This window comes from Pseudochaenichthys georgianus, chromosome 21, assembly GCF_902827115.2.
Source record: "Pseudochaenichthys georgianus chromosome 21, fPseGeo1.2, whole genome shotgun sequence".
NCBI lineage: Eukaryota > Metazoa > Chordata > Actinopteri > Perciformes > Channichthyidae > Pseudochaenichthys > Pseudochaenichthys georgianus.
In genome coordinates this window covers 14,676,000-14,703,824 of record NC_047523.1, presented here as the reverse complement: position 1 = coordinate 14,703,824, position 27,825 = coordinate 14,676,000, and the positions used below count along the sequence as shown (strand labels likewise).

The 27,825-nt window shown below is 41.1% G+C and overlaps 1 protein-coding gene across 3 annotated transcripts in view; it reads right to left on the bottom strand.

Moving 5' to 3' along the window:
- The window catches only part of LOC117466813 (fibronectin-like), a 53,809-nt gene extending 33,560 nt beyond the window's left edge, over positions 1-20,249 (bottom strand). Inside the window, exons 1-23 of one of the 3 annotated variants that reach the window (XR_004554307.1) lie at positions 19,941-20,249; positions 18,864-18,989; positions 18,605-18,742; positions 18,177-18,308; positions 17,683-17,820; positions 16,783-16,941; positions 15,672-15,869; positions 15,276-15,458; positions 13,538-13,714; positions 10,577-10,732; positions 10,112-10,240; positions 9,671-9,814; positions 5,101-5,222; positions 4,797-4,965; positions 4,141-4,326; positions 3,853-3,981; positions 3,618-3,707; positions 3,310-3,504; positions 1,886-2,164; positions 905-1,168; positions 650-700; positions 308-397; positions 9-203 (exon numbers count right to left, since the gene is read on the bottom strand). Coding sequence is in view for 2 of the 3 variants with exons in the window: in XM_071207052.1 (XP_071063153.1) it covers positions 905-1,168; positions 1,886-2,164; positions 3,310-3,504; positions 3,618-3,707; positions 3,853-3,981; positions 4,141-4,326; positions 4,797-4,965; positions 5,101-5,222; positions 9,671-9,814; positions 10,112-10,240; positions 10,577-10,732; positions 13,538-13,714; positions 15,276-15,458; positions 15,672-15,869; positions 16,783-16,941; positions 17,683-17,820; positions 18,177-18,308; positions 18,605-18,742; positions 18,864-18,989; positions 19,941-20,070 (3,244 nt within the window). In the remaining variant the exon portion in view is untranslated. The remainder of the gene's footprint in view (positions 1-8; positions 204-307; positions 398-649; positions 701-904; positions 1,169-1,885; positions 2,165-3,309; positions 3,505-3,617; positions 3,708-3,852; positions 3,982-4,140; positions 4,327-4,796; positions 4,966-5,100; positions 5,223-9,670; positions 9,815-10,111; positions 10,241-10,576; positions 10,733-13,537; positions 13,715-15,275; positions 15,459-15,671; positions 15,870-16,782; positions 16,942-17,682; positions 17,821-18,176; positions 18,309-18,604; positions 18,743-18,863; positions 18,990-19,940) is intronic. The other 2 variants (XM_071207052.1, XM_071207053.1) reach the window with 2 other exon arrangements.
- Positions 20,250-27,825: the final 7,576 nt, after the last annotated feature.

Here is a 27,825-nt window from a genome sequence, read left to right as displayed (position 1 = left end):
TATTTTACCAGGCAGTGGATTTCCAGCGGTGTTGACCTGTACAAAGAGAGGCTTGCTCTCCAGGCTGTCCTCCACAGAGTAGATACTGATGTTGTACAGCTTCCCAGGTAGGAGGTCACTCAGCGTCACAGATGTTGCCGTGTCAGGGAGAGTCACCTCCGAGCTTTCACCTTCTAGTGAAGGCCTGTAGACCACACGATAGCCTGCGCGGAGAGACAGAAAATACGGGTCACGTAATTGACACAGATGGGTTTGAACTAGCAACAAATGGGGAAACATGTTGGCTGCTACATGTGTCGTAGCATACCAGTGATTGGAGCCACTGGTTTTTCCCAGCTGATCTTGATGGAAGTTTCTCCCACCGTACCCACTTCATAATCAGCAGGAGCATCAGGTGCTGTGAAACAATTTAAATGTGAGAAGGAAAATTACAACCACATCTTTTTTACTTTATCTTTACAGGATCACTTGATTTATAATCCTTGCCACATGTTCATTAGGCTGCTTTCAGGTTTGGGATTGGAAACAACACATTAAAGTTGAGCAACTGTATTTTATTGTGAGAATTGGAAAATAAAGAAACATGAAAGTGTGTTGTGTATCTGCTGACCTGTGGTGTGTGTTGTAGAGAGAAAGAGATTGTCCTCACCTTTATCTGTAACCTCAAAGTCGTTCCCAGTGTACTTCGCACCAGGCAGTTCTGGAAGAAAAAATACATTTTAGGCAGTGCTACAATATTTTATTAGAATGATGGTTTCAAATATTCTGCCTACACCAATGATTGCGCTAACTGCGATTTTGATATGGCACTAGTCCATATTATGGTTTGTGGAAAATAATGTTTTGTTGCGCATCCCAAGAAAACAGTGCTTTATATTTGTGTGTATACGCATCAGACACTCACTGGTGGTAAACACAGCGCTCTCTCCTCTACTCAGTGAGTTCTCCTGCTCTGAATGTAGCGTAGCAGTGTACTGGGTAGCAGGCCTCAGGCTCAGGAGGGTGTACTGAGAGAGGCGGGCGGGCAGGCGCAGCTGCTTGGGGTTGGAGCCCTCCACAGTCAGGAAGAGACGGTAGCCGGAGATTTTACCATGAGGGGCGGACCACATCATCACAGCACTGTCCTCAGTCACGTCGGTGAAACGGATATATCTCGGAGCGTCAGGCTCTAAAAAGAAACATCAATAAACACTGTCAGATGTAGACAGCTTGATTTTGTGTTAAGAAGGAAGGACTTTACAAGAGGTTTCACAGGTTTAGCTCCTTGAAGAAAAGAAAAAGGAAGAAAGAAAGAAAAATAAGTATGGAAGCCCTCAGAGGAAAATATTAGTGATGGAAGAAACTGGTTTTGCCGTGACCATTTTTATAAAGGTACAGTGGAAAAGAAAGGACATAGTTCACCAGGAAGAAAACATTTATCATACAAGTCCCATTTACAACATTGGGTAGTGTTGCAATTTAGCCTCTTGTGGCAAAAATGAGTATTACAACAACAAGCTCCATTATCCTGAAATAAAACTATAGTCCACCTTTTTGGATGAAATTAAAGTGACCTAAAATGATCCTTCATCTTTCTATAATTTGTTTAAAGTTTCACAGATAAACGGTTACTTAAAAGGATTGTCCTGGGAAAACCAAATGTCATAAACACTCCATCACCAAATCTCTTTTTTCTGTGTTGTGCTTCAGGGCTTCTGAACACACATTATATATTGCACTACGGAACATTTCCCAGAGCACTCCATCATTCGTTTCATGCTTTGAAACCTTCCGCAGGGCCGCTAGTTTTAATTAATTTTTCTGTAGAAGGAAAATCGACTATCAGTGACGGATGTTTGAGTGCAAGTCATGCCCTTGAAGACCTGAGGGCATCTGTCATACTCACTAGTGGTTTGCTCCCCAATAAGTGGTAGACTCTCCTCTCTGCCTTGAAGGGTGTAGACACTGAAGCGGTGCAGTTTTCCTGGAACTAGGTTAGTAACTTCCATGTAGGCATTTTGTGTTACAGGAAGAGTTATCAGCATCGAAATCGAATCGTGTCCCTCCTCCACAGGGAGAGCGGTAACCCGGTAACCAGAGATGGAGCCGGATGGGCCGGTCCAGGTCAGAACTATTTTGTTGTCCGTCACCTCGAAGAACTGTAGGTCTGTAGGAGAAGGAACCTCTGTGGACAGGAAAACCACTTAGAATTAAAAATCTATGTTGATGAGAGAATGCCTACTACCAAGCAAAAGAGAAGTGGATACCTCTTATCATCTTAAAATACACAATAAAATACAGAATCATGGGTACTTTTTCGTAATATTATCTGCTAAACAAGGTAGGTATGTCAATTTCATTCCATGATATCTTGGTTTTTATCTTTAAAAACACAATTAAAAAAAACTAATCTAACAGGGTGCAGCTGTTCTTAAGGCTTAAAGATGCTTGAGCTTTAACAGCTTATAAATAATATCAATTGTAACCATCATATGTCAATGTTTGAAGATAATAATAAACTCTACAGAGGGGGATATCCTTAACTGTCCAAAGATGGCAGCAGAAATGTTCCATTAGGCCTTTTTATTCTATCCAAACTGTACAAACAAGCACACTTGTTCTGCATTACCTCAACTGGCTCAACAGCACATTTGACTTGGCAGACTACAACTATTTTTTTCACATAACTTAGAATAAGAGTCCAACAGCTGTGAACTTGATGACTTCACTTTCCATTGGTATTTTCCAGTTTAAACAATTGGAAACTTCGACATACATTAGTGACAAGACCACAGGATGCATTTCAGGTTGATTCGGCAGAGTATAGAGAATAATAGCTCAAACAAGTATACAGATATGGCCGAGCAGGGGGGTGCCAAGGATCAAATGATGATATTTAAAGATCAGAATCGGCAGATTTTGGTCATTCCACACCAACTACTGGTGCTACTTTTAACAAGAGACACTACTTTTAACATGCCCCATAGCATATTAATCCAAACTCTCCTGGACCATCGCCTTATCGTGGTGTAGAAGTTTGTTTGCCCCTATGAACCTGGGGGTTGTGTTGTTTAAAAGAGCTACGTGGACAACACAACGTTTGGATAATTCTGCCTTCTTGGAGACCCTGGAAAAGAGTAGTGTACTGGGCTCCTATAGGGGACTCGATACTTCCTTACTAGGAGACTTCACTGCACATGTGGGCATTGATAGATACACTTGGAGGGGCGTGATTGAAGCTGAATTACACATGTTGAAGCATGAGTGGCCTTTGAAGAAGAATAAAACAACAAGTTCCAAGTTCAACTTTTCCTAACAAAAGTATTTTACCAGGCAGTGGATTTCCAGCGGTGTTGACCTGTACAAAGATAGGCTCGCTCTCCAGGCTGTCCTCCACAGAGTAGATACTGATGTTGTACAGCTTCCCGGGTCGGAGGTCACTCAGCGTCACAGATGTTGCCGTGTCAGGGAGAGTCAGTTCAGTGCTTTCACCTTCTAGTGAAGGCGTGTAGACCACACGATAGCCTGCGCGGAGAGAGAGGAAATACGGGTCATTGTGCGTATGTAATGGTCACAGATGGGTTTGAACTAGCCACAAATGGGGAAACGTGTTGGCTGTGACATGTGTCGTAGCATACCAGTGATTGGAGCCACTGGTTTTTCCCAGCTGATCTTGATGGATGTTTCTCCCACTGCATCCACTTCATGATCAACAGGAGCATCAGGTGCTGTGAAACAATTTAAATGCGAGAAGGAAAATTATAACATATAATATATTTTTTTTACAGGATCACTTGATTTGTATGTCTTTTTTTGGGAGAATTGGATAAATAAAAAGGAAGAAAGTGCGTTTGTGTGTGTGTGTCTACTAACCTGTGGTTTGTGTAGTAGAGAGAATGAGGTTGTCATCTCCGGTTCCTGTAACCTCATAGACGTTAACAGTGTACTTCCTCCCAGGCAGAAGCTCATTAATGTTCACTGAGGTAGCTGTGTGGGGCAGGTCTTGAAGGAAGAAAAAAATAGATTAGTTTTCATACATTCACATTTTTTAAAGCAGGTAAATAAAGACATTTCGTTGCTGACAAATTAAGAGTACCGTCTTGTTTAAATGTTTTTTTGTTTGCATGTATTCATGTTTGTAAAGGGTTCATCTGGTCTTACCTAGCACCAGGGGTTCCCCAGTCGCCCGTCCCTCCTCACTGAGCTCATACTCCACTCTAAAACCAGACACCGTGTCGGAGGCGGAAACCCAGGAGATGACAAAGCTGCTGGAGGTAATTTCAGTCACCGACTCTGAGTTGTCAATCTCAGCCGGAAGCAGGTCGGTCTCGCCTTCTGATGTCGCCACTGCAGAAACAAAGAGAGAGAGATTGTAAAAAAAAAGAGGTAGCTACTCGCTGCCTCTGAGAACAGAACTGGCAACACTGTTATCATAATTTATATTTATTTACAAGTGCACATTAAGCAGTGATATTACAAAAGAACTGGCCTGAATGAAAAGAGTAACAAAATGACCTTAGACTGTTAACCACTGTTTAGAATAATGCTATGTACATAAACATTTATTTTTAACAACATATTAATGTTATTAATGGCTGCTATTTCAACACTTTTTATATATTTAAATATGTTGCTACTCTTTTTTGTAACATGGATGGGTACTTATTTTATTTTATTTGATTAACATTTGATTGCGTCTTCTTTTACTGTTACCTGTTGCCTTTGTATCTACACTGTCAATTGCTAAAGGACAAATAATGTACTTATTTGGATCCTGAAAGATCGAAAGTGGCAACTTCTCCACTCTTTCCACTCACATGATCCATAATTGGTGGTGAAGTCAAAGCGGGTGATTTCTCGGCGTCCAAACCGCAGCACACTGATCAGTTGACCCTCGTAGGTGATGCCCGATTTCAGCCCTGAGATGGTGTAGGAGTTCAGGTGGCCGGGGATCAGCACCTCTCTCCATGGGTTATTAGTGTTTTTCTGAAAACATGATAAAGAATGTCAGAAGAACAAGCGATGTGACAGTATTCAAAAGCCAAGCATGCAGAATCAGTGTAGAGATGAGCAAGAAGAGGCCATCTTTTTTACCGGGAAGCTATATCTAAAAAAACTCACCACTTTCCATTTGAGGATGTACTGGGTGATGTGGGCAGACTGTGGCGCGTTCCACTGAATAGGGTGGGAGTTGGGTTGGTTGCCAGACTCAGTTATGATCACCTGGACAGGACGGGTACCACCTAAAAGAGATAAAGACAGAGGGGTAAGCACTCATACAGAACAGAAGTTTATTTTAGATGATGATATCATACTATGAAATCATGCAGAGATTAAACTGCATAAGAAGTGGCACTGTTCAATGTTGTAAATGTGTTTTACAGAGCACTTATATACTAATAAAGGACTGGCTTATCTAAAGCCAGTTGAGTAGCACTTGAAATGCTTGGCTGTATGAAACCTGATGTATTTATATGATTCTGTTTTCTTCAAGGTTGTGTCTTCCTGGTCGAATGTACTTATTGTGAGTCGCTTTGGATAAAAGCGTCAGCTAAATGTAATGTAATGTAATGTAATGTAAATAACAAATATCTTGATTCAATATTTACGTTGGTAAGCAGACACACAATCTTATTTGTGGGGATACTGGCTGTTCTACAATCTGAGAACATACAAAAACCCTGCAGTTTTACATGATATGACTTGAAAGTGAGTATTACTGAGTGCGCTGCAGTATTTTCCAGCACAGAAAACAGAAATACCTAGGGAAAACTAGCATGTTCCTGTGAGATTCCAGCCCAAAATGTAACAGCTAGAGAGGAGAAGACCTTTACTTCACTTCCTTCCCTCTTTAACGTCCTCTATTAAATCACTTTTTTCATACCATACATGTTCTCTCTGACAGACTACAGCTCATTTGGAAAAGAGCAGCACAAATAAAAAGTGGAAATGTAGTAGAATATTTTTACAACAAAGATTTGGGATTGTAGCCTTTCTAGGCCATATACATGCATACAAACCCCAAAAAGAATAATGGGGCCGCTTCAATTGATTCTATTAAACAGATGCATAGGCCACACAAGTAGAATATAAAAGGTGCTAGGCTAAGAATGCAAAATCACACAAGCAGAGGCTCGTAACTGAAGTATCTTTTTTGGAAATGAAGAAAGGGCATCAAGTCATATTTAATGTAAACAAAAGTCATGTGGCAAGCAGACTACCGACATGAGCTGTGCTGATAGAAACTGGTAGCTTCTATAAAGAACTGGGGTTTTCTAACCACTTTTCCATATAGCAGACCTGTAATCAAAGTTTGTGAGCAAGTGGCTCGGTTAACCAGAAGTTGGAGGCAGATATACAGACCTCAAAAACAATCTGGGACCAATTACTGCCTATTACAGACCCACAGAGCCACCGGCCACTGGCGAGGGTAAGGGTTACACAGAATCAGATGTGGGACGCAAATGAAAACGGATGCGCGTGTGTACATGCGGTGGATATACTGCATGTACACACACATAATCTCCCAGCATAACATGCATACATCTGGGTAGCACACATACATTCACAAATACATTCATCCTTACTTTGCACAGAGACATAACATTGATTCTAGATACGGATGGTTTCACCACAGTAAAGGGGAAGTAATGCTGAGAGTTATCCTAACAATAAGATAAGATTGAAGATAAAACTACACTCCAGACATAGATAAAAGCAGACAGTGGAAAAGAAAACAGCTTTTTCTTTACATCTTATCAGTGTAGTGCTAAATCGGAGACCTGTGAAACCCCTTTTTAAAATATCCTTCGCTGGGGTTTTCCATTTTTACCTTTTATGGTGTTTTACCCAGTATGTGCCTCTGACTCTGGATTTGCCTGTTGCTGCCCTTAAATCTTAGCATGCTGTATTTTGTAGGCCCAGACACACACACACACACACACACACACACACACACACACACACACACACACACACACACACACACACACACACACACACACACACACACACACACACACACACACACACACACACACACACACACACACACACACACACACACACACACACACACACACACACACACACACACACACACACTCACAGAGCAAGTTCACAGCTGGTTGCCATTACAGCCACTTACGGAGCAATAGTGCCCTACATTTTGTATCTACCATCAACCTGCTCCACACACAGAGCAAACAAGTTCAAGTTCTTTAAAGAAGGCGTTACGAAGTTCTGTTTCCATAAGCATAAATACAAAATATATCAATCTGTGCCGTTTTAGGCAGAATTAGGGAAATGTAAAAGAAGTAGGAACGACTCTACATGTGGGTTTATTGGTGGATGCCATACAAGAATGTGAAGAACGTGGTCAGTTGTAATGACAAAGGGGGCTCAGAACACTAACACGTAAGATCCAGACCTACCCAGAAGGGAACTTAAATTAAAGACAAAAGTGAAAGAAAGATTTGTTTGTTTAAAGTTGTTTTGCAGTAGGACTGTCTAGCCAAGCAGAAATTAGGTCAGTTGCACTACTTTCTTGCACTATTTTATGTTTTTTTTCTTTAAATGTCTTAGGATTATTGTATATTGCACCGTTGGGATAGCCTGGGACTTTAGATTCTCACTGCCAACAACTACTACTACTGTGTATTTATAATAAAGCCTCTCAGGCCCCGGCCAAACGAGGACGAAAACGGTCGTATGCGTTACTGTTTAGTGTCATATAGACCGTTCGGCCACACGAGGACGACCGAATACGGCACTAAACGACTGCGGAAACGATAACGGGTCCCAAGGTGGATAGAACGGCATACGCAACGCTCTGGGGGGTCCAACGGCTCCGTGTGTACGCCCTATACGATCATTTTCTGATAATGATGAGGCAATAGCCCCGCCTCTCCCCACCTCTGCTGCCTCACCCCCGCGTCAAAGTAAACTGCACCCTGAATTCAGATTATTTATCTTTCTCTCGATATGGACATAAACGCGAGTGAAGTCTAATCTGACAGGACGGAGACACCTCTCAAACTACCTAAACTAGTTATACATATGTTTATTTTTACTGTCGGCCGGGTCACTCATTACTGGATCAGCTGCTGCATGAGACAGACACTGACGCTGTCCGAAGAGAGGGAGGAAAAAGAGAGGCTCCATGTATTTTATTATTATATTATATAGATTCGTTATTCATTTGTATTAAAGCTCAATAAATAACATAGAAGACCTTTGACCGGCACTTTTATAATTTTGTCCGGAAGATTTAAACTTTAATACACGTTGACTGGCGAAAAACTCTGCCCGGTTCCCTCGGCCCCCACCGCGGAGAATAAACAGAAGGGCAACCATGACAACCATGCTTCTTCGCTGCTTTTGTGGAGGAAGTTACAGCGCCACGTACAGGCTCCTGCATGTACTGCAGCTTCTCCAGCGGTTGGAGCTAAACGGAGCGGTCTCGTGTGGGCAGACACTATCCGGATGACTATTGCGTGTGGACGGAAGCTTTCTTGCGATTGCGTTTGCGTTAATCCTATGCGTTTAGCCGTTTTCGTCCTCGTGTGGCCAGGGCCTGAATATTTGCATAATGTTCTGTAATGAAGCATGGTTGTATTTTTTTATTATGTTCGTTTTAACTTCAAGACATGAGGTTACTTTTTAAGTGATTGCTAAAATCTACAAAGTTCACAACTGCTGTTACAGGTTTTCAAAGGTGTGCACGGGGTAGGTGTGTGTGTGTGTGTAAAGGGGGGGTTTGTATGCACACACATGCACTCTGCTGCTTTGTACAGCTGTGGCAACAGCACAGGGGATGTACCACTACCACATGTTAGCAGGAACAAACGCTCAGAGTGGGGGGTGTATCTGTACAAAGAGGAAATCACACCCCCTCCCATCTCTGGCTGTTTCACATCAAAGTCAAGGGCCTTATTTTAGAGGTGACATAAACAAATATTTTAAGTGCAGGAGTTGGAGTGCAAGTTGGAAAGTTTGCACATTTTACCATCAGAAATACTAAACAAAGTGAGAAAAAGTGAGAAAGTATCTATTTTACACCGACTGTGAACATATTGACCATTCGTTATCCTGCAAAACCCCAGAATTCAAATAGAAATCCAGCTGGATTTCTATTTAAGAACTCAAAGCTTTAACTACTTTGATGAACTCTAAAAAACATCATAAAATGGAATGGTACCAGACAGACTGAAACCGGATCAAGTTGTTAACAATTGGAAAACAAACTCAAGGCATATGAGGGATTTTACATTATTAGTTAAAATAGTATGTGGCCGTATACTTTCATGTTCAAATGTAAATGTATATTATATTATTTATGTATTATTTAAGAAGCATAATGGATAAGATAATCAGTGAGGAATAAAATGTTGCTAATAAAAACTGAAAAATTACAAATCAAGCCAATTCATTGCATTGATTTAAATCGTTTATACCAATCGTGCCATAGAGCAGTCATTGCATGCGACTTTTCTCTTTTACCGTTGACCAATGTATATACAATGATATCATTTGAATTTGAATGATAACACAACGCTGCCCAGCAAAGCCTTTCACAACCACTTCTCAAAGCTTCCATAGAACATATATCTGACTGTTAACAATTGCATATTGTCAGAAGTGAGACAGTATCACAACATTGCGGTGCTCTAATGTATGTTAAACATCTTACCGGGGTAGGACTGCTGGGGCTCGCAGCTGAGCTCTCCGATGCCGTTGCCATAGCAGTAGCACTTGTACAGGACTCCTTGGATGACTTTATCCCAAGACTCTCCGATCTTATAGAAGGCTCTCGTCTCCGGTTCCTGGCACTGATCTGAGGGCAGAGTTGCAAAGGAACAGTTCATTCCACAGTGACCACAGGCAAGAGTTCTCACACTAAAGATGCTGCCCTCAAATATCATGCTTCACTCGTGAGGTTCTGCAGTTGTTTTAAATGAATTACATTTTCAACAAGCGGTGCCAATCAAAATGGTGCATATTTAAGTGTGGAAGTGAAACAGAAATAAATATACATAATTATCAAATGGGGATTGTATTGAGACCATTACATTAAAATAATTTGATGGTATAAATGGTGCAGTCTGTTGTAGGTGTAAACCTGTGAACTCACCGATGGCATCACACTTCCAGCGCCCACGTCCCTGTCCAAAGCAGGTGCAGTTCATGGTGTAGCCCTCCTCGTGTTGTTTGGTGAAGGTTTGGTTCACCTCATAGGTCAGACTATCTACAACACACTGGTCTGTAATAGGCAAACAAACACAGATATGTAAAAGCATGCAATGACAGAAAGTAGCAAAGCAAAATCAGGCTTCTTTACTAGCAACCTCTCTGCTTTTTCACATCTGCTTTTTCACAGGGTGTGTGATGCAGGTGAAAATGAAGCCCTGTAAAATGCAGGTGTGCAGCCTGACTTTTAACCTTTTGGTTGATGAGTGATTATATCACCTGTGACCTTTCACCTCTTCACTCTGAGCATTCCAATATTACCCTGTAATTATGACAGAACCCCTGCCACAGCAGCAACTCAATCACCTAACAGGGTCCGTGTCTCTCTCGTACAGCCACACCCACTCACCTTTAAGCTGGGAGTAAGCAACACAACTCCATTCTCCTCTGCCATTGCCGACGCATGTACAACGCATCATGTGACCCAGAACTTCGTGCCGTTTTTCCCACTGGTCTCCCACACGGTACATCACCCCTTCATTGGTTGTACACACTTCTTCATGAGCTACAACACACAGGATAAAACCAGTTAAAACAACGCATAGTCATTTCTTGTAATCTTTACTCAAGTTTGAACAATTTAGGGCAAAACCTGAGAAAAATCATACAGAACTTTGGTTAAAAAATGAATATGCCACACAAAATTGTGCAACAAAACAAGTTAGTAAACAAAAGCAGTGCACTCCTGCATCGAGATAAATAAATACTAAACACACATTGTGACAAATGATCCCCATCGGAAATCACCGATTCCACCCTACAATTACTACAACACAAGGCTGTGTAGAGGATACAGCCGTTACAGAACACCTGTGCCCATAGACAAGATTTTCCAGGATGGAAAGCCAGCAGCAGATGTCTCGTGTCCTCGTGCGTATGAATGGCTGTGTGTTCCCCATATGTTGGCCGGTAATTATAAAGAGTGAGTCATTTTTAATCAGGTATGATAGAGATGTTTTGAAGATGGGTGGGACAGGCAGAGACCTGCATCTATGCGTTCGCACAAGGGGGGGGGAAGTGCTTCTACATATTGGTCTGTATAGCCACAAAGCAGCCCCGATGTAATACAGCAGCAGAGCTTGTTTTGTTTTCAAAAAGTAGCATATATGGTCGAAACACAAGTCAGTTCCATACTAAATGTCATTGTTTCAACATGTTGTAGAGCCAGAGGTGCAGACTTAGCTGATATGGATGCATCTGAGTACATATCTGTTTGTCTCCATATAGGGAAGGGAAGCGGCAGTGGAGATAGAGAGCGGATATGCTGTCTTGGAGTGCAGCCAAAACTGAGGTGTTTGATGATATGGCGCTTTATATATTTTCAAATCAGTCTGTTAGAGATACAGAAAGTATTTTAACCTGCTTTCAAACTGTTCCACTTACAAATGGTAAACTTTAGGGTAAATCTAAATATATTTGGCATCAACTGAACCTTGTGTTAACACTCTACAGTCAAGCTACATTTATGTCTTTAAAACCAGTCAATACTTTTATAGGAAATACACCACTGGTTTTATGAAAGAGACCATTTGAAACTTAAATGGCTGTTTGGATATTGCAGCCAACAGCACTGGGAGCTACAACCCTTTTCTTCCAGGAAACAATTATTCAGAAATAGCAAAGTATGTTATGAGACTCCAACTGAGATGCTGTGGGGGAAAACGGTTTTTCCAAAAGAATGAGTGTGATGCAAAACTGTTATATAAGTAATTATGTTATATTGTTGCAGAGGTAGTGGATCTAACAATGTAAACGGTGCAGTTGGTGTAGGAGAGGTGGACCCACATTAGCCTATCCAGCATCTTCCCGTAGGACTGCCACAGGTGGGGCAGGGGGCTATTACTTGTCTTTAACCACAGCCATTAACATCTCAAGTACCATGTTTGTTTTGACAATCCCTGTGAAGTCATTAATGTCAATATCAAAGACCCCCTGCTGCTTTGATTGCTGGTCTGAGGTTAACACAGACAACCCGCTCTGACACTAGCTAAAGGGCATGAACGCAGTTTTTCTCCTCTTTAAATCTTGACAGGGTGTTGTTAAAGACAGGGTGTCGGCCAAAAGGTGGGTCCCAGCACCGACGTAGCCATATCAAAGGAATTTCTGAGGGAAATGAAAGCTTAAACAGAACATTTAAAAAAAAGTATGATCCATCATGTTCAATGTACTTTATAAAACCATTACAAATACCTGTTCTCTAGGCTGTCCATATGCACACATGATGAACTTCTTAAAAGTACTGCGTGTCTTTTTTTGCTACTCTTCAAAAAACCAACATAAGATTAGTTCTAGATCAAATAAATCCTTTTCCCAGAATTCTAAGACAACATATCCCAGATAAATCCTGTAAATTGTAAAGACTGCTGCCAAAAAGTCTATTTTCACATTATTATCAACTCAAGACTCTACCAAGGACTTCTTTAATTGAGATAACAGGAACATATATTTATTTTTGAAGTTACTTCATACATAATTGTTGATATTATAACATAGTCACTAATTCTGACTGAAAACTAAACTTGACCAATGGCTAAGACAAATGTTAGTGTTTCAATACAATTTTGTTTAAATAATTTAGAGAGATAATATTAACATTCACAGCATTTGTCATGTCTCGCTCCTTTTTTTTTACTGAATTTGGCAAATGTCACCACAACGTTGTAATTTAGACTATTAAATTAGGCATATTATCTAGACATCAACATGCAGGCGCTTGATTACTAAATCAGTCCCAAAGATGTTGTTAGCTTTGAGTCTGTGTTAAACAACCTGTAGGCAACATCATTACCATTGAGACATTAGTGCCCTGTCATCGCCCCCCTAGTTTTTCGCTGGCTTCTGCCTCTTTTGTTACCCATGGAGACCTAATTGGCACCTAAATATCACAACAACACATTTCTTACAAATAAAAGGGTGTAAGAACTGTAAATTAGATTACGTCTGCGCCATGAGTCCTGACTCCTTCTAACATCCCTCTGATAACAGCTTTTATGTAAATGAATACCCATTAAATCTTTTCATCGTCACTGCGTGGTCTCAATACAAAGGCCATGTTAACTTGTTGATTCAGACTGGGAGGAGAGATATTTGACTTAAGACTGGGAGGGACCTTACAATTAGCCGGGCTAATCACGTTAGTGGCCCCCATGGCTATCATATTTGAGAGACAGCAACTCATTCCTTGAAACTGATTACAGTGTGACCTTAATCTGCAAATTTCAAACAACTCCAACCCCTCCAGCCCGAACATTTTGGGTCTCTGTGTTCCCGTCGTTCCCTATCTCTTCATCACACAGACACAAAGACATACCAGCCATAGGACAGAAGCCAAAGCGATGTTCTGCATCATAGTCTGTCGTTGTGCCACACCACTTCATGCCGTCTCTACGTCCGTCAGCAGTACAGTCCGTGTAGTTTCTTCCATTATAGAGGTAGGGGAACTGGCACAGAGCACCATTAGAATTACCGCCTCGTGTCACCACCATTACTGTTTAAAGAAAAAACACAAGAATATATTCAACTATTGTTTTAATGGTATATAGTTTATACCAAACATATTCACAAAATGTAGCTGTGATGCAGATACTTGTTGAGGCCTTTCCAGGGTTTTAGTTGTTAAACCAGACTACTCAATAAAGTTTGCTAGTTTTATTAAACAGCTATTACCTAAATGTGCTTAAATTGATATTAAATCAATTGTACTTAAATTACAAAGTAAATGTGTAATTTACTTTGCTGACACATTTTGAATAGGGGATCAAGGGAAACCCCTTGATAGGCTACTGTTGAACACCCTGCACTTTAGCTGTTTGAGCTAACGTTAGCATACATGAGGACAAGCTAGTTCACTTCACAGCCCTAAAAATATCTAAATACAAAAACAGCTAGACCACAGAAGTTGAAGGTCCCTTCTGAACTTTAATTTATTTGTTGCGTTTTAACACATCCTCCCCTCTGTCATGAACCTTGGAGTCACTTTTCACTAGCACTTTTAAATATGACAAGCAGGTCAGCACCGTAGTCAAATCCTGTTTTTTAAAATAAGACTATTGGCCAAAACCAAGTTGTATTTATCTTTTAAAGACTTAGAAAGGGTTATTAATGCCTTTGTTACCTCGAGACTGGATTACTGCAATGCTCTGTATGTGGGTATGGACCAGGCCTCAATTAAACGCCTGCAGCTAGTGCAGAACGCAGCTGCACGTCTTCTAACTGGCCACAAAAAGCGTGACCACATCACCCCAATTCTGGCCTCACTGCACTGGCTTCCAGTTCGGTTCCGAACTGATTTTAAAATCCTTTTATTTGTTTTTAAAGCACTAAATGGGCTGGCTCCGGCCTATATAGCCGAACTCCTCCATCGCTACACCCCAGGCAGAGCCTTAAGGTCGGCTGATCAGCTGCTGCTGATAGTGCCCAAGACCAGACTCAAAACCCGAGGGCACCGAGCCTTCGCAGCAGCTGGCCCTAGGCTCTGGAACACTCTGCCCCTCCATGTGGGGTCGGCCCAGACCCTAGTGGTTTTTAAATCTACTCTTAAGACACACTTCTTCTCCCTGGCCTTTTAGTCAGAGCGGAGCACGACTCCTGACTTTTCCCTGTGTTTTTTATATATCTGTTGTAATTTTTTTTTATTGTGATTGTAGTAATGTGTTTTTATTACATATACTGTACAGCACTTTGGTCTGACCAAAAATCGCTTTTAAATGTGCTTTATAAATAAAACTTGATTTGATTTGATTTAACTCACAATATCACGTTAGGCTAGCTTAATTATTCCGCTAGATGCTAGCTAGCCGCATCTAAGAAGATTCACTGAATACTTTTTCTACTGAAATAAAATCACCTCTGTTGGTCTTTCCAACAACAAAATGATCCAGTCAACTTTCTTTAAATGAAAAAAACGAAAAAAGGAACAATATGCAGTACACCAGATATACTACCCATATAGCCTAACAGTGAAGCTTCTCAGAAGTAGCTATTTTTAGTAAATTTTCCACAAAGTCGCACAATTCACACCTTATAATATTAACAACAAAATAACTCACCATTTTTCTCAGTACAGAAAGAATATTTCTGTTCTGTCTCATAGTCAGAGGAGGTGGAACACCAGAGCTGTCCATCACTGCGCCCATCAGAGATACATGAATGGTAGGTCTTGCCCTTGTAGACAAAGGGAAACACACAGGGCTGACCTCCGGAGTTGCCACCATACACTGGAGAAGGTCCATCTGCATCAAGACAGGAAACCAAACAAATACAGTTAATATGACTGAGCATATGAAAACATTTGACATGTTTGCCTTAGCTTCATTAAGGCTGGGTTTGGTCCTTAATTACACAACTTCACAAATGTATTGGTTTCATGCCTTTTGGCAAAATGATTAGCAAATTATGTCAGATTTTGGTTGATGCTATATTTGTGTAAAGGGAACATATCTTACCCCACTGCACACAGCTGATTCCATTCCCAAGACAGGTACAGATCAACTGCTTGGCTCCCTGGTTCTTCATCCAGCGTTGGCCAATGAAGTAAGAAAGTCCTGCATCTGTTCGACAGGGTCCTTCCTGGGCAACCTCAGACACACTGGCAGGCTGGTAGACCGCAGGCTGGATGTTAGTGATCACACGAGAGCCAGTACCTGAAAAGTAACATTTATTAGTGTATAGCAACAGTATCACATATGAAAACTTCCCAAATATAAAGTTACCAATTAATGGGAGATAATAAAGTTGAATAGGGTATAAATGTAAACTATTATATATCTTCAGTAAACTGCCCTAGTTGATTACACATGAAGACATTTTTTTTTGTATCAACATTTTTCTGAAATAGTTTCTTCAAATATTAAATTATCTAAACTGTTGGCGAATTATGGACAAATCTATAGAATCAAAAAGACCAATTGTAATGAAATTAACAACTATATTTTAATTTGTAATCTTTTCTTTTCATAAGTATGAAAAAAGACATGTCCAATTGCATGTAAAAGCGATGTATATTGTCTCAGTGATGATGTTGCTAAAAGTTACAATTATACCACACGTATATACAAGTTTGAACCTATGGTTTGAACATGCAACAGTCACTGGAGTTCAGCTGAAACAATCTGTTTGTTGTACTGCATAACTTCCTACAATGAATATGTAGCTTTCATTTCCACTGGACGAGGACTGAACCACGCTATCAATGATTATGTGCTATTTGCAAAAGCAAAGCTACAATAAAGTTTTAGGTTTTTACTGTCCATGAGTCAGAAGGAGCATATGTTTCCATCTCACACCCAATAATCACTTCAAACCACTTCAAGCACTAATGTTCCCCTGTTTAATTTCTCCTTCTTTATTTCCCTGGTTCCCCATCTCTCTTTCTCATGAGGTCATGGTCATGACTTTCAACACACGTCTTTCTCACTTCAACACTTGGACACTTGGCACTTCTTATCTCTCCCTCCTGACAGCATCTGTCTCTGGTATACATTCTACTCTCCTCACACAGAGGGGGAGGAGGGAAGACAAAAAAAAGAAGGAGACGGGTATATTATCATTTCTCACCCAGGCCAGTGGTGTGAAGTGAAGCATGTCGCTCACACTTCCACTCCCCTCGTCCGTTCCCAGTGCACAGACACTGGAGTGAGTGGCCTCGGGCGTCTGTCTTTGTCCAGGTATCCCCAATACGGTATGAGGTCACAGTATCCTGGTCGTTACAGCGATCTGGGAGAGAGTACATGAGAGGAATTCAATACAAATAATTGGAAACTTTGAGACGGCAATGTGGCCTTTTGGGTGGGAAGCTTTCATGTGCTGAGTGCATGTTTAAAAGGCTGCAGTCATCCTGCGGGGCGTAACTCCTCCTGGCTACCATCTGTTTCCATGTGTGTGCCTGTTTGTGAAGGTTGTTGATAACTTGTTGAACACATGCATGATCATTTATTGATAACCTCCACTAAACAACTTCCAAGGCCACCCCGAAGTCTTTCATGCGACAAAAGCCCAACAGGGAATAACATAAATGTTCATCTGTTACATCAGCCATCATCTTTACGGATGTGTGTAATGGTCCTAATTGGAAACACAACTGGTACATCTTCCAATAAATCACAAGATACAAGGTTTGCTTGTGGCTCTGCCAATGAGGCTAGAGAGTTTATCTTTGTATCTTTAATTATTAAGCAGACTTGTGTATTGACACGTGAATTGTTCAAAAATAGCAGCGTTTAATTTAATTTCCTGCTTGTGTTGCCCTTAATGACCCGGCTTTCCCACTCTGTTTCTGGACAAGAAGAGTTATCAATCGAGAGAAGAAACAAAAAGAGAAAAGGTCTTTCATAAAAAAGTGTGAAAAGAAAGCTGCATTACATGTATTTTTCAAGAATGATTTTCCCATACACATTGCAAAGGAGGAAAATAATAAATAAATTATAAATTTGGGAGCTGAAAGCTATAAATACTTACTTCTGGAGGTGCATGTGATGCGTCCACTTCCCTCTCCCATACAGGTGCAGTCCACCACCATCCATCCCTGGTATGGCTTCTCCCAAGTCTCCCCGACAACATAGGAGGTTCCCGCCGAGTTGTCATAACAGCGCTCCGCTGCAGGAAACAGAGGCTGATGAGCTGCTAAATCTATAGACAGCTGAAGGGATAAACTATTTCTGTAGTCCTAACCGGACGCTACTATGGCCCTGGTTCCCATGACCAAAAGCCAATGGGATTTAAGTGTAAACATATTGTAATTTCGGGCATCTAACCAAAAACTGATTAGGGAATCAGAAGTGGAACAATGTCATTTCTGGGTTTTATCAAATACGTAGATAAACACTAATTTGACTCATTAACCAACTTTTGAAAAAGACACAATAATGATAATCCAGGATCTCTAATTTCCTGGCTATTGGCCAGTTTTCCCAGCAGCTGTCTGTTAGTCACAGTCTGTCTGAATGACTCACCCACAGGTTTGCAGGTCCACTCTCCCTTCCCATTACCCAGACACACACACTCCAACACGTAGCCTCCTGTTTCGTGGGGTCTCTTCCAGGTGTCTCCGATCTTATATGAAGCCCCACCCTCATGACAGCGGTCTGTGTAGACAGAATTTCAGACAGATTCTAGAGATATGTTTGCACAGAAAGCAAGCAAAAGGAAAAGAAACATAGACATTTCTCCCATTATCTAACCACCTGGCTAACTGCTACCAGCTGCGCAGCACCAGTTGCTAATCAGATGTGGAGAATATGGAGATGAAATAGTTTACCAGCCTCAGTCTGGCAGACCAGGATATACACAGACACATTAGCTAGGATGTGCGGTCTAGGGGTTACAAAAGAGTAATGGCAGCTTCTTGTAAACCAGACATAACACATACAAAAACACTTACTGGCGATGGTGCAGCTGATCTTGCCCCTCCCTGATCCGATACAGGTACAGTCCCAGATCATGCCTTCCTTTGGTCTTTCATAGGTTTCTCCCACAGTGTAGGACAGCTGGTTGATCTTATCAAAGCACTTTTCCTCTGCTAAGGGGAGAAAAAAGTGGGAAAGTTGTGTTGATTATGTCTTTTCTACTTGTATAAGGGAAATTAAGATATATTGAAGTGGGAAACAGCCACATGTATGTACAAAATTAAACACACTAACCTTCTGGTTTGCTTTTACACTTGATGCCAGCGACTCCATGGCAGGTACAGATCAGAGTGCTGCCTAAATACGGCCGTTCCCATTGGTCATTTATAGCATAGAACTGACCATTCTCTATACACCCATCTGACAGGAGGAAAAAAGCACAAGTTAAAAATACAGCTGATGGGACATTTAAACAGCAGGAGGTCAATAAAAAGCACCACCCTCACTTTCTGCTAAAACACATAGTGTAGGGAAAATGTGACAGAGAAAAAAAAAACACTCCCTCAAACACTGTACCTGCTTACCATGTCATTTTTCAAAAGGAAAATAAGGCTACTGGAAAACTGACTAGCCCTGAGCTTAAACTACCAAACACATAGCAGTATTATACATTAAAAAAGACACAACATAACAAAACAAGCAAAAGCTACATTGGAATAAACATGTTATGGTTGAAGAAGGCTACACCCATGCCTGCTAAATTTACCCCTGGATGTGACTTCAAAGTCCCCCAGGGCTGAGTAATAAATCAGTTGCACTCTGAGTGGGGAATTATACACCTTTACTCTTTCTCTCCCCCACCAGGCATGTTCTTTGTTCACATATCATGACTTTACATGCAAGAAACATCTCTCATTTCTTTTTTCAACTTCAATTAAAGCCAAGATTTTTTTTGTTTAAGTGTTTTTTAAGGCTTTGATTGTTTGTCATTTAACAACGATGGAAATTGAAGAGATCAGAAAAGTTGCTATCCAGTGACTCCCAAAATCAGAGTTTAGATGCTTTATGTGGATTTTATCAACACATTACACAAAGCATTACCTCATTTATAGGCTTCTCAAGTAGTTTTAATTGCCAACACGTTCAAAATGATTCACGTCAGCTACTAAGATTAAAGGGACAGTATGCATCCAGTTAGATATTACTGTTGCTTTCTCTCTCAACAACAAATGTCAGACACATGATCCAAATTAACTGTAATTTCATCATTTACTCTCTGAAGTCCCTCAAGTGACCTCTGATGGCTCCCAGTTAATTCACTTTTACACAAATCCGTTGTTAAGTCATTATAACTCTGGGAAAAACACTTACCCTGAGAGGCTGAGGGAACCTGATGCTGCTGACCCTGTCGCCGACTCCTGTGCGCGGATTTGGGCATACAGTTCACCGCGCTCCCGATGCAGAGCGCAACCAGCACCCTGGCTATAGTGCTGCCGGACATTACTGTTAAATATGAGCTACTCGGCTTTTGCAGAATGAGGTTACAGGTGCTCCTTATGCAACATTTATTTCACAACCAGAGGGAGAGAAGTTGGTTCCAGTGCAAATCTTGTTTTTTTCCCTGCCGCCGCGCTCCAACCTCCCAGATCAGTCCGCTCCTCTGCAGTCTGCGGCCGCAGTGTGCAGGTTACCGTTACTGCCTGTGGGAGTGATTTATCTGGGCATGGCTTAGATTATTCAGCCGGAGGAGGAGGGAGTTCAACGAAAGAGCCCGACTACCCACGCAGCAGCACGTAGAAAGAAAGTGTGAGGCAGACAAACTTTTCACGAAACAAACGGTCACAAATTCCAGATCATAAACTCTTGCTCTTCTAGCATGTGTTTGAACTGTGAGGTAAGATTATTTCCCAAAATGCCATGCAACACTGAGGTAAAAGTATATGATGTCGAGGTATTGCCCCACATAAAGAGATTCGGATTACCCCATCCGTTTAAAAATGTAGGGTCCTTGCCCCATGACCATTATACTTTCTATAAAAAGAGTGGGGTTTAGGAGCTTTCTGATCACATTGCTGTAGGCCTGCAACCACTCAATCCTTCTATAATTTAATTGTTTGGTTCACAACCATCTACCAAAATTGTGTCTAAGGTGTGTTTGACAGTTGAGTTAACCTCATGTTGTGATTGTTTTGTGTGAAACATGTATTTAGGTATGTAAACCGTGACAGGAATCTTGTTTTTGTCCTTTAGCATGGGAAATTCTCATGTTTCTCAGTTTTAACCTGTTAAGCCTCAAAGCCCCCCTCTGCGGGTCCTTTTTTTCACGACACTGTGTCTCAGGGCATCTTAATATTTAAGAACCTATTAATGTGTTATACCAGATTAACGGGAAGAATCTCATAACTGACGATACAAACCATGTTTACCAAAACAAAACACAAGTCTCATAAGAATCTAAATGACCCCTGAGTGAAAAATGCTAACGTACTTTGGCACAGAACTCAAGATAAAGATACCCTTATTACTAATCGTAGCTGCACATACAAGATATCCGATTAAAGCCGAGGTTCCACAGATTATATAGGTATAGTATCATCACTGAGCGATCCAAACTCGCGGGAAGCAAACACAGACATCACAACACTATACCTTTACGGAGCTTTTACGGGAGATTGTCTCACCGTAGCTGTCAATCTGATCAAAAGACGTGTTCAATGGCATTAAAACGAGAAAAAACGCGGCTGAATCGGTTAATCCATAGGTTGATAATGTTTCTGTCGATTTGAAAAAATTATTTATTATCCATAATTCAATTTTTCTGTAAAAATCGGAGAGTAAAAGTTAGCTGCTAATGGTAGCCACCAGAGTTATCGCAGCTTCTGGTTTTGGCTATGCGTCAGTCCCTCGATTCCATTGGCTCTGACGGTTAGAAAGAGATGTCAATCAGCAACATCGAGCAAGGGGGGCCAGAGATATGGAAAATCCACCCAAATGACCCCAGAACTGTTTTTTTTGTTGCTAAATCTCTCTAAAAAGGTCACATTTCACTTGTTTTGCATCAATCTTGATACAGGGTACTTATTATATGTTGTAGTTTGGATTCCTAAAGCTTTTAGTCTACCATCCCATCATTCAAGGGTGGTTTTCACTATAAGTAATTTTTTATTTTTGGACGGACACAATAATTTAAATTTGTTTACTGTGTTCAATCTGAATTTTCTTTAAAATAAAAACATCTATATTGATTCTGACACTTCTACATCCAACTCACAGATGTAACCTTGCTTTGAGAAAAAGCATTATTAATTTAACCCTTTTAGAAGGGAAGATATGGTCATTTGTTCTGGGAATGTCATTTTCGAGCCTGAGACCTGAAAAACAGACTCGGGGCTTAACAGGTTTTAAGCTTTGAGAACACACTTCACCATCCCGCTGTCCCTTCACACCAAAGAACATACAATAAGTACAATAAATCATGAGGATGTACATTCAGAAGAGCACAAATATTGCTACTACATTAGCTTCAAATGAGCTAAACGCTTGTAAGTGCTACAAACAAAAATGAGAATAGATTATATTTGCAAAGAAGCAATGGAAATGGGTTTTTTCAGTCTACGACGAAAGTTGTGTGAAATTTCTGCTGTTATCAATGGAGAGCACGTTCCACCATTTTGAAACCAGGTAAAGCAACATTCGTTTTTCTTCTACTAAATGGGAAGCTTCTGCGGCTTCGATTTGCACAAACTCATACCTACCAACAAAAATCTAAGGGCCCTTCTCTTGTTGCTATATTGTCATTGATTGTGGCCTTATTACTGGTTCAAGTTATTCAAGCAGCACAACCTTGCAACAGGATGTTGATGCATTGAAGTGTTTATGCCTATAGGTTTTACAAAGTCCTGGTGATATGCAGGAATTAGGTCAATGACGTCAGTCTCTGGAAAGTCTCCACTAGCCTAAAGTTTCAATGTCTGGAAAGTGTTTATATGTCCAGAAGGTTTATTGAAATGATTTCTCTGCGGTGCGAGCCAACTACTGTAATGTGCAAGTCAAGAGATCAACTTTCCGTTTTACTCTTACCCCATCTCCTCTCTCTGGCTGGCTCTCAGTCCTTTCTTATCAGTTGGAATCAGTTAATTATGTTTCGCCTTTACGTGGTGTATTGTTGTTGGCTCACTTTTTGTCCAATTTAAGTCTTGAACTCCTTAAAAAGCAAGAGGAGAGCTCTTCATCGGATCTTGATGTTGCTTATTTGCGACTGATTTGTTCAGTACTTTCTTAGTTGTAGTAGCATTGGGTACATCAAAGGCTTACACACTTTTAGAACAGCCCATTTGAAGTCAGTTCGGGCTTCATGTTAATGTTGTTTGGCAGTTGGAATAGTAAGACTGAGGCTATAGTGTAGGTGAAATTGCCTAAATTACTCATTTGTTTTTTCCTCTCCATGCAGACGTCCTGCCATGTCACTTCTGGATAGCTTTAGGCGCTTTAATACCAAGTACTTTTCCCAGGAATAGTCCCCGGAACTTTTATTTCCCCGGAACTTTTATTTCCCCGGAACTTTTATTTCCCCGGAACTATCTAGTAGATCGCGTTCACACCGGAATAAGTCCCTGAGGGAGGATTACGCAAATGAAGCCGCTGACGTCACTTCTTCTTCTTCTGCTTTGGGTATACTGGCAGTCCGCAAACAACTTCATGGCGTATACTGCCACCCGAAGTCCCGGAGCCCCCCGGAGTTCGGGACTTTGGGTGGCAGTAAATCGCCACCCGAAGCACAGTGGGTGTCATTACTTCCTCTGCCATGTCATGAGTTCAACTGTTACAGCAGTAAAACAGATTAATAGTTATTCAGCTGGCAAATCAAGCCTATCAAGCAGTGTTGAAAAGGGGAGTGTGGGCTCTCCAACTGAGACCATGTGGATTATTTTATGTGTGTCAGGAAATCTACTGGGTTTAGACACATTTCCAAGGTGTTATAGCAATTTCATGTTGGCATCATTTGGCTCTACTGTGACATCTGCGATGATCGGTCATGGGGGGACTTTTTTGGATACGCTATACTGTAGGACTCATCTGTTGCATTTTGTCCCATGCATGGGAAATCGGTTGGCTGGCATGCCATGTAGACATACTGTAACATAGACTATCTGGGTGTTTCTTTTTTTTAAACAAGATGATTGATAAGTGAAAGACTCAACAACTGTATTCCTATTGAATTAAGCTCTGAGTCATTTTATATAGAAGAATGTTCATGCAGGTCACTCTGACTGGAGCACTGTGTTCACGTTTCATGAGGGTATATGTTTTACAATGTGATCCGCTCCAAAAGTGAGGAAAAAACACATCTGTTTTCAGTTATAGACTAACAGAGTAAATACTATCTGTTTGTCTATCACGGCTCCATTTACAAGGAATCATTTTTTGATAGTAAACTTCACTTTGAGGTATTTCTTACCATCCATCTCCCCTTAAAGAACACAGTCATCTATATATGGACATATTTGTTGGATGGGGAAGTCACTTCAAGGTGAAGGGGTGAACAGGTCAGCTGATATAATGCTAACCCCAATTTTACGCTTTGGGGGCCTTTCTCATTATCTGTGGAGACATTGACAATGTTTTGTTTCTGCGGTGAACTGAAACCGAGTGCCCGAAAATTGCTAAATTTGCCCCACCGAGGGGCCATCAGTTTCGGGCCTCAGAGCAGAGGAGAGGCAAACAATAGCATTACATCATGCTGTAATAATACTGTAATCCTAGTTATATTAATATTATGAAATGAGATAATTATGTTACATTAAAATGCGCCGAAACCAACTAACCACTAGATTTAATACTTCACTGGGTGGTGGCTACTTTTAGGTCTTTGTGGATTCTTGCAACTATGAGAATTTCATACTTTAACATTGTAAGTTTGTCCATGAAAATGGTTGAGTACCTTTAAACCCTAATTGAAACCATTTCCCTGTGGTTACTAAAGCTAAACCACTTCTGCTACTGCTCGAATGAATGTTGATGAAGCCGGAAATCCCAGTTTACAGCCATTTTCTGGTTATTATTATGCAAGCTAACCACGCGCTGTGGCTTCACATATAAATATTCAAACGTTCTTATGGTTAAAGAGAGCGGTTTCAAGTGGTAATGTGCTGTTAAAAGTGAATCACACAGGATGGTCACAATGAAAACTGTGACAATCATTTCCAGTATGCAACTTAATGGTTCCATTGTTGACAAGGACTAAACTAAATTATACTTGATACTTCACCGAGCTGATCTTCATTGAAACTTACACTGCGAAAAGTTTCATGTAGATGTTGTAAATGCGATTGGCTGGGCGAATTGCAAACCACGGCCCGTAAAACTCTGAACAGTTTTTGTGAAGCCGCCATTTTATTTGCTCGCATAAGCATTATTAGCATTAGCATTAGCCCAGCGCACCAACGGAGAGAGACTAACTTATGGCAACACAAAAGAAAACATGGGAGCGGTGGAGTGACTCCGGGGACTTCCAGCCGGCAACTTTGGGTGGCAGTATACGCTGTGAAGTTGTTTGCGGCCTGCCAGTAAACCCAAAGCAGAAGAAGAAGTGACGTCAGTGGCTCCCTCAGGGACTTATTCCGGTGTGAACGCGATTTACTAGATAATTTCAGGAAATAAAAGTTCAGAGGAAAAGTTCCGGGAACTATTCCTGGGAAAAGTACTTGGTGTGAAAGCGCCTAATGGTGCTCTAGGAGGAGATTCAGGTGAGAATGTGACAGGTATTACCTTGGTTGGTTATTGGCTAATGTCCAGGCAGTGGCTCAGTCAGTAGGGGCTTGGACTGTGAGCCGTAGGGTTGCCGGGTCAAGTCCCCGACCAGACCTAAAATATGGAGTGTGGACTGCAACTTGGAGAGGTCCCAGTTCACATGCTGCCCTGCCGTGGTGCCCTTGAGCAAGGCACCGTACACCCCCCTTCCACCCTTACTCTCACTGCTCCCCCGGGCGCTGTACAATAGCTGCCCACTGCTCCTGGTACTAGGATGGGTTAAATGCAGAGGCAACATTTCACTGTGTGTGCTATGTGCTCTGCATGTGTGACCATTTAAGAGGGTTTCATCCCTCCCAATTCTAATGGTTACACAACCCAAAAAAACATTATGACATCACAAAGTCAGCTCATTTTCAGACAGCTTTTTATATATATGGATCAGGACACAAAGAGAGCGAATCTTTTTTCCTGAAACGTTCACAATCTCTTTACACAGAGGGACATGAAAAAGTGGATTTTGCATAAAAGGTGACCTTTAAAGTAAATCAGGAAAAGAAAGACCTTTTGTTGTCAAGCTGAAAGTCAAAGTTGAAAGTAAAATAAGTGAACTGTGGACATTTTCGAAGTGTCAGTCTGAGTTCAAGTGTACATGACATGAATAATAAGTAGTGCATGAACAAGAGAAGACATGATGCGAGTGAATTGAGAAATTTGGGCAGAGCAAGTGAAGTTTTATGATGATGTGTGGAAATGCAACTGTAACTTTGTGATTGCATTACACAACCCACTCAGAATGATCGTCCTGGGAAACAGGACATGGATGAGGAAAGAGGTCACAGCTGCAAAGTCCCCATACATCTGCTGCACATGTCTCCAACTTTTACTTTCTAAGCACTTCTCTTCTCCAAATCTTCTTAAAATGTTACTCTTTAGGAGCAGTCTGGTCATTCCCTTCATTTGTTCCCCCTCTTCTGGGTCTCACTGGGGTTTATCAACATGAAGTGTCCTTGTATTGAATAATTGGTCATTCCTCACATATTATTGCAACATCCCAGAGCAATCTCCCCTTGCTCGCTCTTCTCGTTTTACACTATTCTTTTTCAGCTTTCCTTTCATACATTGTTCCACTTATTTTAATATCTTGCATTCCTCCATACAACCCACTATCTGTGTAATTGTTGTTCTGATGTTTCTCCATGTTTAATTAACTCTGTGCCTTACCCTTTGTTTGTGTCCATTCCTCTAGCCTTCATTTATCTTCAACTTTATGTTCCAGATGATGTTGACTTGATTTAGTCTCATGAAATATATATTCTTAGTGTCAATAGATCCTATACATTTGACCAAAGAAGAATCCTTAAATCGATTTTAAACAATGCTAATGCTACATTCAACTCAATATGCTCTATTTTTAGATTAACAAAAGTTTTCAAAAATATCTGGGGCCTTTTTTTAATGGTACCTCCCCTTCTTTGATTTCAAGCAGGATTTAAAATGTGGTTGACTATTGATTGGTCAGAGAGAAACGTTGCCTATGCGATGTGGGAATATGTTCAAATCGCCATTTTTTTAAAGGCAGCCTACAAAACTACAATGGACACAATTGATGAGGTTCAGACATTCCTCCGTTTGCCAATGAAAGTATTTACAAAATGTGGCATTGAAGATGATATGTTCACATTGAGTAGCCTATAACACGTTTATTCATAGGCTATATTTTACTCAAAGCCTCAAATGTGGAGATCACCAATGAAAAAGCAAATGATTATCTGGGCTCCATGAAGGTCTCATCAGACCTTTAAGATCCAATGGTTGTTGAGTTATTTGAGTCTGGACAACTCCTCAAAACTGCAACAATACCACATGTTGTTCTTGTTGCTTAATAACAGATGTTTTATGTATGTCACAATCTTAAGGAGAACCCAAATGCAGCACTCGAGAAACCAAGGAGAATTGGTAATATACTTTATTGGAGATTCCACTGGATCGGAGGAATACCAACCGGGCAGTATAACGCACCGGAGGACAGCGGGCAGAAGGTGAGTCAGGGACAGGCAGAGGGTCAGGGAGTAAGCGAGGCGGTCAGCGTGGATACAGGCAGGGTCGGATAACAGGCCAGGCAGGATAGTCGAGGGCCAGGCAGGATCAGGAAACAGGCAGAGCAGGCAGGTCGGGGACAGGCAGGGTCGGAACCGGGTAGGCAATCTAGTTTTGAACGCGGGAGAGACAAGCATGAGGCAAAGTACAATCTGGCAAAGAGTGTGTGTCAGGTGCGGGTTTAAATACTGGCAGAAGCTAATGGGTGCAGAAGAGAAAGAGAGTGAGTTAACGAGTGGGTGTGGAAAACAGGTGAGACAGGTGAATGGAAAACTACTGGGCTGCAGTCGGATAGTTTAAAAATCAGCTCCTAAGTTCTAACCCTATCGTCTATTCCTTGACCTCTGAGTGAAACGTCACGGGGTTAAGGGATAGTGGATAGGAGAATTCAAAAGGACTTAGGAGA